The sequence below is a fragment of the Babylonia areolata genome, chromosome 14 (genome assembly GCF_041734735.1).
Source record: "Babylonia areolata isolate BAREFJ2019XMU chromosome 14, ASM4173473v1, whole genome shotgun sequence".
In the NCBI taxonomy this organism is placed as follows: domain Eukaryota; kingdom Metazoa; phylum Mollusca; class Gastropoda; order Neogastropoda; family Buccinidae; genus Babylonia; species Babylonia areolata.
The window spans coordinates 32,653,368-32,665,867 of record NC_134889.1 but is presented as its reverse complement, the minus strand read 5'-3'; the positions used below and the strand labels follow the sequence as shown (position 1 = coordinate 32,665,867).

The window sequence follows — 12,500 nt, the reverse complement described above, 5'->3', positions numbered from 1 at the left end:
TAGAGGTGTGTTGTATTGGGTTGGGTAGGGTTGGGCTGATGTTGGGTTGTTTTGATTTTGGATTATGTTGTGTTGGTTTGTATTGTGTTGGGTTGGGTTGATGTTGGGTTGAGTTGAATTGAGTTGTGTTGGGTTGGATTGGCTTGGGTTGGGTTCGGGTGGGTAGGTTGTGTTGGGTTGGATTGGGTTGGGTTGGGTAGGGTTGTGTTGGGTTGGGTTGGGATGATGTTGGGTTGTGTAGGGTTGGGTTGGGTTGATGTTGGGGTGGATTGGGGTGGGGTGGGGTGGGTTGGGGTGGGTAGGATTGGATTGGATTAGTTGGGTTGAGGTGGGTTGGGCTTGGCGGGTTGGGTTGGTTGGGTGTGTGTGTGTGTGTGTGTGTGCGCGCACACACACACACACACACACACACACACACACACACACACACACACACACACACACACACCCACGACACACACACACCACACAAACACACACACTCACACACACACCACACACACACCACACACACACACACACACACACACACACACACACACAACAACAACAACAACAACAACAACAACAACAACAACAACAACAAAAAACACCGCGACAGCGAAAACACAGATAAACACACAGAGTGCTAACACACCAGACGATGTGTACAGTACACCTACCGGACTGGCGTTCAGGACGGAGTAGTGGAACTGTCTGTCGACCCAGACTGGGAACAGGCCCACGTAGAGGAGGGACAGGTCCGACGCCGCCAGGGCCGTAAAGAACCGAATGAATGTGGACGAGGTCGATCTCATCCTTCGTAACACCATCATCGTCAGTATGTTACCTATCATCATCACATAATTCACATAAGTGTACGGCTGGGCCGACAACAAGGTGAGAGCTGCATTATTGTATTGCTACTTTTTTTTTTCTTTTTCTTTTTTTTTTTATCACAACAGATTTCTCTGTGTGCAATTCGGGCTGGTCTTTCCCAGGGAGAGCGCGTCGTTACACTGAGAGCGCCACCCTTTTTTTGTTTCTTTGTTTTTTCCTGCCTGCAGTTTGTTTTTGTTTTTTATGTTCTTCTATCGAAGTGGGTTTTCCGACAAAATTTTGCCAGGGACAACCCTTTTGTTGCCGTGGGTTCTTTTACGTGCGCTAAGTGCACGTTGCACACGGGACCTCGGTTTATCGTCTTATCCGAGTGACTAGCATCCAGACCACCACTGAAGGTATAGTGGAGGGGGAGAAAATACTGATGACTCTGCCTGGATTCGAACCAGCGCGTTCAAATTCTCTCGCTTCCTTAGCGGACGCGTTACCTCAATGCCATCTTCTTCTTCTTCTTCTGCGTTCACTCGTATGTACACGAGTGGGCTTTTACGTGTATGACCGTTTTTACCCCGCCATGTAGGCAGCCATACTCCGTTTTCGGGGGTGTGCATGATGGGTATGTTCTTGTTTCCATAACCCACCGAACGCTGACATGGATAACAGGATCTTTAACGTGCGTATTTGATCTTCTGCTTGCATATACACACGAAGGGGGTTCAGGCACTGGCAGGTCTGCACATATGTTGACCTGGGAGATCGTAAAAATCTCCACCCTTTACCCACCAGGCGCCGTCACCGTGGTTCGAACCCGGGACCCTCAGATTGACAGTCCTCAATGCCATCAATCCACGTTATCAATGGTTCCTCCACTGCAATGGGGAGTCATTTACAGCTTAGTCTTTTGTGAAGGACTGTAGCTCTCAGACTAGGAGGCAAAATTGCACTGGCTCTTAGTGCTGCAGCCTTGTGGGCTAGTTGGCCTTTGGGAACCATCCCAACGCTGACTGTCCTAAAAACCCTCTTGGCCGAAAGAGTGGGGACGTAACTTGGGCAAGCCACTCTCCACTATAATCAAATTCTAGCCAAGATAGTCGGGACAGCAGTGATCTCCTCTGCTGTTCTGATGGTCATAGTCGACCACGACTGACTATCATACCTACCGAGGGGGGAAAACAAACAAAAAAGACAACAAAAGAGGGGGTAGGAATTGTGTTTAACTCTCTCCATACGAACGGCGAAAGAGACGACGTTAACAGCGTTTCACTCCAGTTACCATCATCAAAATATTGCAAGCGGAAGGCTCATATACTGAAGAGGTGAATGTTGACAAAGAATGCCACAATTCTGACGACGGAAGCTAAATGTTGGATCATCCGAGGGGTCTGTGTAGAAGAGAAGAGAGGACTGGCCGTACTGAGTGAGTTAATGTCTCGTCATACACATGATGATTGTGGCCATTCTGAAGTACTGATGATTGTGGGCATTGTGAAGTACTGATGATTGTGGGCATTGTGAAGTAACTGATTAGCATTCTGAAGTACTGGTGATTGTGGGCATTGTGAAGTACTGGTGATTGTGGCATTGTGAAGTACTGATGATTGTGGGCATTGTGAAGTACTGATGATTGTGGGCACTGTGAAGTACTGGTGATTGTGGCATTGTGAAGTACTGATGATTGTGGGCATTGTGAAGTACTGGTGATTGTGGGCACTGTGAAGTACTGATGATTGTGGCATTCTGAAGTACTGGTGATTGTGGGCATTCTGAAGTACTGATGATTGTGGCATTCTGAAGTACTGATGATTGTGGCATTCTGAAGTACTGGTGATTGTGGGCATTCTGAAGTACTGATGATTGTGGCATTCTGAAGTACTGGTGATTGTGGGCATTGTGAAGTACTAATGATTGTGGCATTCTGAAGTACTGGTGATTGTGGCATTCTGAAGTACTGGTGATTGTGGGCATTGTGAAGTACTGATGATTGTGGCATTCTGAAGTACTGATGATTGTGGCATTCTGAAGTACTGATGATTGTGGCATTCTGAAGTACTGATGATTGTGGGCATTCTGAAGTGTATTAGTTTTCTTCTTTGAATGTCATGAAGGAAGGTGGCAGAGTGGTTAAGACGCTCATCTGCCAAAACAGAAAGTCCGTGTGGGTGTGGGTTCGAATCCCGCTCTCCCACTTTCTCCCAAGTTCGACTTGAAAATCAAACTTGGCGTCTGGTCATTCGGATTAGACGATAAACCGAAGTCCCGTGTGCAGCACGCACTTGGCGCACTGAAAAAGAACCCATGGCAGCGAGAGTGTTGTCCTCTGGAAAAAAAATTGTGAAGAAATCCACTCTGATATATTATGTACGCAAATATTTATGCATGCACTCAAGGCCTGACTAAGCACGTTGGGTTATGCTGCTGGTCAGGAACCTGCCAAGTGGATGTGGTGTAGCGTATATGGATTCATCCGAACGCGATGACGCCTTCTTGAGAAACTGAAACTGAAACTGTAGCTGTTATCGTTCAGAAGGGAAGGGGTGAATGATGAGTTGGGGGAAACAGTATGGAAGGAGAACGGCATCAAAAGGTGAGTGTCTGAAACAAATACAAGTACAATTAAACAAAATGAATTCGCCGACTTCGTAAAAGAAAAGTCATTGGCTGGACAAGAGAAACGAACTGATATTGAATGTCAAAAAAAGTCAAAAAGAGTCAAAAACATCATCAATGTACTCAGTCACTTGTAATACCACACTTTCTTGCAGGAAAGAGTTCATCAAATCACAGTGAACAGTCACATGCTTTAAACTCTCACATCACTGAAACAAATGCACATAGTATAGTATCATGGCAATATTTGTATACCTAGTCCGAAATGAATAATTAGTCTCCACTGTGTTACAGAAAAAAAAGAAGAAGAAGAAGGAGACAATGAAAAGAAAGAATTTAGCAAGGAACGTGAACATGAACGCTCCGTGGACACTCCCTCAAGCTGCAGAAAGACAGGCACGGACTGGATCTCCGAGGGAACTACTTCGCACACAGAGAAGCTGCGACATGGAATGGTCTCTCTGAGGAGGTTGTGACAGCACCAACAACCAACGCCTTCAAGAGTCGACTGGACAATCATTAGAGACACCTGCCTAGCCTGCACGAACCAAAGTGCCATAGTTAACTCACTCAGTACGGCCAGTCCTCTCTTCTCCTCTACACAGACCCCTCGGATGTCCAGTGGGTGTCTGAATGACCCAACCTTTAGCTTCCGTCGTCAGAATTGTGGTATTCTCTGTCAACATTCACCTCTTCAGTATAAGAGCCTTCCGCTTGCAATATTTTGATGATGGTAATTGGGCTGAAACGCCGTTAACGTCGTCTCTTTCGCTGTTCGTATGGAGAGAGTTAAAATCAGTCTTTTGCTGACCACGCATGGTGATCACCAAATAACTCAGTTTTCAAAAAGAGGAACCACAAACAGACCACCGGTCTGAACCGTGGATCAAGTCAAGTCAAGTCATGAATGAACATGAATGTTTAATCAGAATAAGGCCTTGGTCCATACTGAAGGTACTGATGCAAAAGAACATGATACATAATTCTCACTAACTAAGAGAACAGCTAACAAGACATGATCTTTTACAAACGAATATTTAGAGAGTCTGAGGATGTTAAGAGACTCCGAGATCCTGAAAAGCAGGGCAGAGGATATCATTAAGCGAGGAAGAAGGTAAGAAAGATAGGAAAGAAAGAACTGAAAGACAGGAAGGAAGGAAAGAAGGAAGGAACACACACACACACACACACACACACACACACACACACACACACACACACACACACACACACACACACACACACATTCCCCACTGCCCACCCACCTGTACATACACACACGCATCCTCCTCCCGCCCCCACCTCCACCCACACTCATCCTCCCTCCACCCTTGCCCCCCCCCCCCCCTTCCCCTCCTCCCACACACCCCACACACATCCTCCCTCCCCCCTCCTCGCCCCCCCCCCACACACACCCACACACACCACAGCCAGTCCCTTTACCAGTGGTCCCGCCAACCATGATGATTGGCCCTCCGATCTTGAAGGCCATGTTGCCCAGCTCTTGCCAAAAGACCACACTGGAGGGGTCTTGCTGTGGTTCCTGTGTGCTACCATCACGACCCAGAGGTTCCAGCATGCTGTCGGAGCTGCTGTTGCTCTTCCACTGGTAATAAGTGGAGGTGCCGTCAGGCCAAGCTCCGTTTTCTCCCATGACTCGAGACTCGTCTCTTTGATCAGTCTGAAGAGAAAACAAACAAGCAAAACAAACCACATCTTTTATGCTTCCATCACGTCACCCGGCTGCGAATGAGATAGAAGAGGCAAGCGATTTTCAGTTTCAGCTGCGAGTGAGATAGAAGAGGCAAGCGATTTTCAGTTTCAGTTTCTCAAAGAGGTGTCACAGCGTTAGGACACACACACACACACACACACACACACACACACACACACACACACACACACACACACACACACACACACACACACACACACACACACACACACACACACACACACACACACACACGTACGCTAGCCCCAAAGGCTTGCGCAATGTGCAGAGAAGAAAGGTGGCACAGCCGAATTAAAAGAACAGAGGACACAGGGCCAGTGATAAGAAACCCTAGGGAGAGCTGGACACGACAAGGTCTTCAGAAAAGAAGCCCCCCCTCAGTCAAGTGTTTCGGCCCTGAACTCCTTACACTCTAAGGGGGCCGGGCCGCACCCAGGTCATGACTCCTGGATCCCCTTGTATTGCCGCCTTTTCGTTGTTATAAGATTTTCTTAACCATTCCTGTGTCTCTTTCTTTCCCGATGTCGTGACTTTGTTCTCAAGTACAACTGCTGGTTTGCAGAATCTGCTAGATATATTGAAAAAAATAAATAAATAAAAAAGCAGATGAATTGCAAATTCCTCTTGCTTTAAAATAAACCAACTTCGATTATCCTTCTCTCTCTTTTTAATTATATAATTTAGTCAGTAATTTCAAGCAAAATATGGCCGTATGTTGATAAAGAAATGGTAAATGGTAAACCAAGTAATGAAAGCAAATTATTGTGGAGATGGTCCGTTATTGCTCTGGGAAGGGCACAAGGATGTGAAGAGATGTTGACTAGAAGAAGAACAAGGACAAGAAGAAGAAGAAATGCTCAGTGGACCCATTGCTTTGGGGAACATCTCCAGTCCAGACGGAACTGAGGCACGTTTACACATCAGAAATATCTGGGCTTGAAGAGAATCTCCAGATGGAGAAAGAAACACACACACACACACACACACACACACACACACACACACACACACACACACACACACACACGCACACACGCACGTACGCACACACACACACACACACACACACACACACACGCACGCACGCACGCACGCACACACACACACACACACACACACACACACACACACACACACACACACACACACACTTTTGCCATGGAGAGATTCATGAATATTTCGTTACACTCATCTAGCTCCATGGCAATATGTGGTTCTAGAGAACATCCCAAGGTTTTAAGAGTACTGACTGTATGATAAATTGTAAAGAGCGGAAACTCTCTCCATTCACAAGGTACACAACTTCAAGATAATTGCTACCGATTCAGCTAGCACACAGGTAAATAAAAGGTACATTTGCACAAACCTAGGGACTTCCTAAAAAAAAAAAAAAGGGAAGCGCCGGGCTTGCCCTTATAACATTCATTTGACATGTGCACACAGCAGCAATGACAGAAGAAGTCTGCAAACACAAATAAGCTTTTATTCAAGACTGGCATGTTGCATTGTATTGTATTGTATTTCTCTTTTTAGTCACAACAGATTTATCTGTGTGAAATTCGGGCTGCCCTCCCCAAGGAGAGCGCGTCGCTACAATGAGAGCGCCACCCATTTTTTTGTATTTTTTCCTGCGTGCAGTTTTATTTGTTTTTCCTATCGAAGTGGATTTTTCAACAGAATTTTGCCGGGGACAACCCTTTTGTTGCCGTGAGTTCTTGTACGTGCGCTAAGTGCATGATGCACGCAAGACCTCGGTTTATCGTCTCATCCAAATGACTAGCGTCCAGACCACCACTCAAGGTCTAGTGGAGGGGGAGAAAATACTAGCGAATGAACAGTGATTCGAACCAGCGCGCTCAGATTCTCTCGCTTCCTAGGCGGACGCGTTACCTGTAGGCCATCCCTCCACATAGCCTTTTAATCCCGAATAAGCTACACAAAATATACGGACAATACAGTATAAGTCAGCCGTGTCCGACTATAAGCACCAGAACATCAGAGGAGACATCTGCTGTCTTGACTATCTGGAAAAGCTATACTTTTGATTATAGTGGAAAGTGTCTTGCCCAAGTTACATCCCTATTCCCTCGGCCATAATATTTTTAGGACAGTCGGCGTTGGGATGATTCCCAAAAGCCAGCTAGGCCCCAGAGGTTGCAACTCGGTGCATTCTAGCCTGTAAATTATCGAGTCATAGTCCGTCACAAAAGACTAAGCAGTACACGACTTCCTATTGCAGTGGAGAAACAATTGATCATATAGCTTTCACTTCACAGTTTGGCACAACTGTAAGCCTATGTCAGTCAGTCTGTGATATAAGCCGAGCGTTGGTCCACAGAGTTCCGAATACTGATGTTTAAATATCCCTAGAGCCTTCCCCCCCCCCACCCCCACCCCCCACCCCCTCAAAATCAAGCAGATTACGGGACAAGCATATGATGTTTCACACCAACTACTGTGTTATATTATGCGGTTGCATAATACTTCAGCCACAGCACAGCACTTTTTTTTCTTTTCTTTTTTTTTCTCTGTCGAGGTTGTTGCTTGCTGGATTTTTGTTGTTGTTGTTTTTGTTTGTTTGTTGTTTGCTTTGTTGTTGTTGTTTTTGTTTGTTTGTTTGTTTTTGCTGCCCCATCATCTGCACCGTTTCAGTGGCATTACTCCCATGCCGCTCATTTAGATTCCCCCATACACGGCCACACCCGGGTTCGTCCGTCACAGTTCCAGCGTCAGCAGTCCGCAGGGAACCATCGATGTTAGGTCGCCAGGAGGCCACACACCAGAGGAGACCCTGCACTACTTCTGAGTCACTTCGGTGGTGTTCAGTGGTGCCTGTTCTGATTTAACGTACTTAGGACACCATCCACTAAGCCCCCTACTAACGACAATGATGACTTGGTCGCGGAGCCAGACTGAGTGAGCGTCCCTCCCAGAGTGGAGACCTCCACCAAGTCCCTCAAACAACAGCCTCCCATGAATCTGCCGACACTGAAGACATTGACAGGACTTACCCCAAGCACAGAAGTGGAGGGGTATCAAAACTGAGGTTACCATGAGAGCAAGGACATGAAAGGCCACAGACTTTGAGACTGTTTTGGTTTATATTCATGATGATGAAGAAGGAATTAAGAGGACGATGACGATGACGATGTTGCTATGGAGGTCCATTTTGGTTTGGGACTTCGTGACAAGGCTGTACTCTTCGCTTCCTGTCATAATGATATCCCGGCGTTAACCAGGCCCGAGAGATAAGACACTCTTGCTGGATATTTATGTAAGACACTCTTGCTGGATATTTATGTGTCTCCATAACCCCACCGAACACTGACATGGATCACAGGATCTTTAACGTGCGTGTTTGATCTGCGTGCGGGGTTCAGGCACTAGCAGGTCTGTACATATTATTATGTTGACCTGGAAGATCGGAAAAAATCTCTACCCTTTACCCACCAGGCGCCGTGACCGAGATTCGAACCCGGGACCCTCAGATTGAAAGTCCAACGCTTTAACCACTCGGCTATTGCGCCCTTCGAGTCGGTTCAACGTTGGGATGTACAGTCCCTACTTCTTGTGGTTAGATACATCTTGTTAATGTTGGACGCCGTTCTTTCTCTGCCTCTGGACCTTGCATTTGGAATGAATTTCCTCTTTCGCTTCGTCAGGTCTCCGCACTCAGCTCTTTCAAGTCTGGCCTTAAAACCCACCTCTTCACAAGATAGCCTCCCTCCCCTGCCTCTTCCTTGTCTTCAGTTCTTCAGTTTTACAGTTATGCATGCGTGTGAATGACTGGTGTGAAAGCGCTTGGATTTGTCTCTGCACAATATTCAGCGCTGTATAAATACTATCATTATCATTATTATTATTGCTCTTCACTTAGGCACATGGACTGAAAATAGTATCTGCTTCCTCGATTGATATCAGAGACTGACGCACGCACTAATGACTTGCAGAGACACAGACACACCTCATATACACCCGTGCATCGATTTGGTTTTCCGTGAGGAATACAGTGTGCAGTACATAACAATGCAGGTAGCACACAATGATGAGAACCCTATGTGTGTGTGTGTGTGTGTGTGTGTGTGTGTGTGTGTGTGTGTGTGTGTGTGTGTGTGTGTGTGTGTGTGTGTGTGTGTGTGTGTGTGTGTGTGTGTGTGTGTGTGTGCGTGTGTGTGTATGTATGTATGTGTGTGTGTGTGGTGTGTGTGTGTGTGTGACTGAGTTATATTCCATGCTATTTTTTTTATGTTTCGTGATTAACTCTTGTTGTTGTAGTTGTTGTTTTTGTTGTTGTTACTGTCTACACCGAGTGTCCGTACCGATTTTTTTTTTCTTTCCTTTTTCATCTTTTGTGCGTGTGTGTGGGTGTGTCTGTTTGTGTGTGAGGGAGGGCATGGTGTAAAGAAGCTTCCAGCTTATCCAGTTTACCCTCAATAAAACATTTGTTCATTGTTCATTGTTCTCTCTCTCTCTCTCTCTCTCTCTCTCTCTCTCTCTCTCTCTCTCTCTCTCTCTCTCTCTCTATGACATATACAAATCTGCTTTGTTATGTCCATTGTGCAAAGTCTGAATTGAAGATGAAGTTCATTTTTTGATGTATCCTGTTTTGTTTGTTTTTGTTTGTTTTTTATCTCAGCGTGAAGTTTGTACCTAGGAAATATTACACAGATCCATGTTTGTTCTGACTAGGGCTACAGATGGCTTCTAACAATGAAAAAAAACCAACACATTGTTCGTCGTTTGGCACTTTCTTCTGTTCAAAGCATTTCATCCGCGAGGGTTCCTTTTTGTGAGGACCTGTGGTGCTTATCTGATTTATGTATTTGCCATTAACTCTGTGCTTGCTCCATTTTATATGGGGCCAAGGCCTTAAATGAATGAAATATCTCCGTCTCCGTCTCAGCCTGTAGAGGGTACACCAGGTCAATGTCACATACAGCTTAGTAAACGTGACCCATTGACGTGAACCCCACCCCTCCGAGCCGTTGTTTTAAATCGATTATATCATCATATGCAGTTAATAATGATCACGGTGATAATAATAACAGTAATTACATGGCACTGAATCTTGTGCGGAGACAAATCAAAGCGCTTTCACACCAGTCATTCACACGCATACATAACTCTAAACTGGAGAAAGTGAAGACTTAGAAGAGGCAGGGGAAAGGAGGCTATCCTGGAAAAAGGTGGGTTTTAAGGCCAGACTTGAAAGAGATAAGTGTGGAGACATGACGTCGTGAAAGAGGAAGTTCATTCCAAAAGCAAGATCCATAGACAGAGAAGGGACGGCGGCCGACAGTGGAGTGTTTGAATCTGTTTCAGTTTCTCAACGAGAGGGGGGATGAGGGGGGACGGGAGGGGGTGAGGGGGCGTCACTACGTTATGACAAATAAACCGTAGCCTGTTCGCCACCCCACATCTGCAGGTAGATGCCTGACCAGCACCAGCAACTTGACCAAACGTGAACGTCAGACCCTGAATGCACGCATACATATCTGTGTACCTCTCTGAGTGAATTTCTTCTGCAGAGGAAAACATTCTCGTTGCCATAAGTTCTTTCACGGTGCGGTCAAGTGCTTGCTGCACAGGGGGCCTCGGCTTATCGTTTCATCCGAATGACTGGAAGCTCAGTTCGATTCTCCAGTCAAACTTTGGAGAAAGGGCGAGACTGGGAATCGATCCAGACCCTCACGGACACTGCACTGACAGACAGGTGTCTTTACCACTCCACCACGTTCCTCTGCATACACACAGCTATAAACAACTCCACAGTAGGTGGGCATTACAGTGTATCTGTGAAACCATCATCAGAGGTGAATCATCCTATTGAAAAATGGCCAAGTCCAAGAACCATACCAATCACAACCAGAACAAGAAGGCCCACAGAAATGGCATCAAGAGGCCCAAGACTGTAAGATACCCATCCATGAAAGGGGTGGACCCCAAGTTCTTGAGGAACCTCAAGTTCTCCCGCAAGCACAGCAAGAAGGCTTCCGAGCTGGCGGCCAAGTAAATCTGTCATTCATCATTCTGGAATACAGCCTGTGTCCGTGTCATCTGAATGTTGAGAGTGTGGGAGGCCCATTGATGATGATGGAAATAAATCAACAATGACAGATTTAAAAAAAAAATAAAATAAAAATAAAAATAAAATAAAAAAAACCTCCACAGTATCATGCAACATATGAGACAAAATCCCGGCAGATAAAGTATGAGTACTTATATAGCGCCTTTCCTCAGCCGGAGACCAAGCTCTAAGCGCTTTACAAATGCGAAGTCCTTTGCACAACAGGCTGCCTACCTGGGTAGAGCCGATTGACCTGCAATAGCAATCTGGGCGCTCGTCATTCGTTTCCTATGTCATCCAACCAGGTTTCAGTTACACACACATACACATACATACAGACAGAGTACATTCTCGGAACTAGGCTACAGATCACCAACAATAGAAGAGCGAGAAGGAACAGTCAACCTATACAGCTAAAGAAGCATAATCTGAATCTGCCGCATGTCACCTTCGCCACTGGAATCCATTTGCAGCAGCCAAAACTCAGCACCATATCCAATAATTACGGTCTAAAAAGCGAAACAGATCCATAAATGCATGGCGCCTTATCAAATAAAAGAGAACTGTTAAAACGGATAATAACAAAAGTAAAGTAATACCAATACATGATACAAACCACATTTGACATAATCTCTCTTTTTTTTTCTTTTTTTTAACTCTGAACGAAACATGATTTTCAAAACGATTGCTGTTATCCATTGTGTCAAAAGAAAGGTGTTTCGTGAATAACAAATAAAAATAAAACAGTTATCTGACTGTGGGAAATGCTTTGGCTTCTTTCTAAGTGTGGAGTGATGGCCTAGAGGTAACGCGTCCGCCTAGGAAGCGAGAGAATCTGAGCGCGCCGGTTCGAATCGCGGCTCAGCCGCCGATATTTTCTCCCCCTCCACTAGACCTTGAGTGGTGGTCTAGACGCTAGTCATTCGGATGAGACGATAAACCGAGGTCCCGTGTGCGCACGTAAAAGAACCCACGGCAACAAAGGGGTTTCTGTAAGAAAATCCACTTCGATTGGAAAAACCAATAAAACAGTACGCAGGAAAAAAAATACCCCAAAAATGGGTGGCGCTGTAGTGTAGCGACGCGCTCTCCCTGGGGAGAGCAGCCCGAATTTCACACAGAGAAATCTGTTGTGATAAAAAGAAATACAAATACAAATTCTTCCATTCTTTCTCACCAGTGCATTGTCATTATGATTAGCATGTGTGGAAGGAACTGATTTTGTTTGTTCCTGTTTTAAAGTCAAGTTTGGTGTCGACAGACTTCGTATTT

At 45.6% G+C, this 12,500-nt stretch overlaps 2 protein-coding genes across 2 annotated transcripts in view; one reads left to right on the top strand and one right to left on the bottom strand.

Moving 5' to 3' along the window:
* Positions 1-5,080, bottom strand: part of LOC143289684 (C5a anaphylatoxin chemotactic receptor 1-like) — an 11,139-nt gene extending 6,059 nt beyond the window's left edge. The window contains exons 1-2 of the mRNA XM_076598732.1: positions 4,870-5,080; positions 663-829 (exon numbers count right to left, since the gene is read on the bottom strand). Coding sequence (XP_076454847.1) covers positions 663-829; positions 4,870-5,080 — 378 coding nt within the window. The remainder of the gene's footprint in view (positions 1-662; positions 830-4,869) is intronic.
* A 5,857-nt stretch (positions 5,081-10,937) lies between these two features.
* LOC143289593 (large ribosomal subunit protein eL29-like) lies at positions 10,938-11,279 on the top strand. Its single transcript, XM_076598629.1, has one exon. It carries the CDS (start codon positions 10,995-10,997, stop codon positions 11,172-11,174), a length of 180 nt encoding a protein of 59 aa, XP_076454744.1. The 5' UTR covers positions 10,938-10,994; the 3' UTR covers positions 11,175-11,279.
* The last annotated feature ends 1,221 nt before the right edge of the window (positions 11,280-12,500 follow it).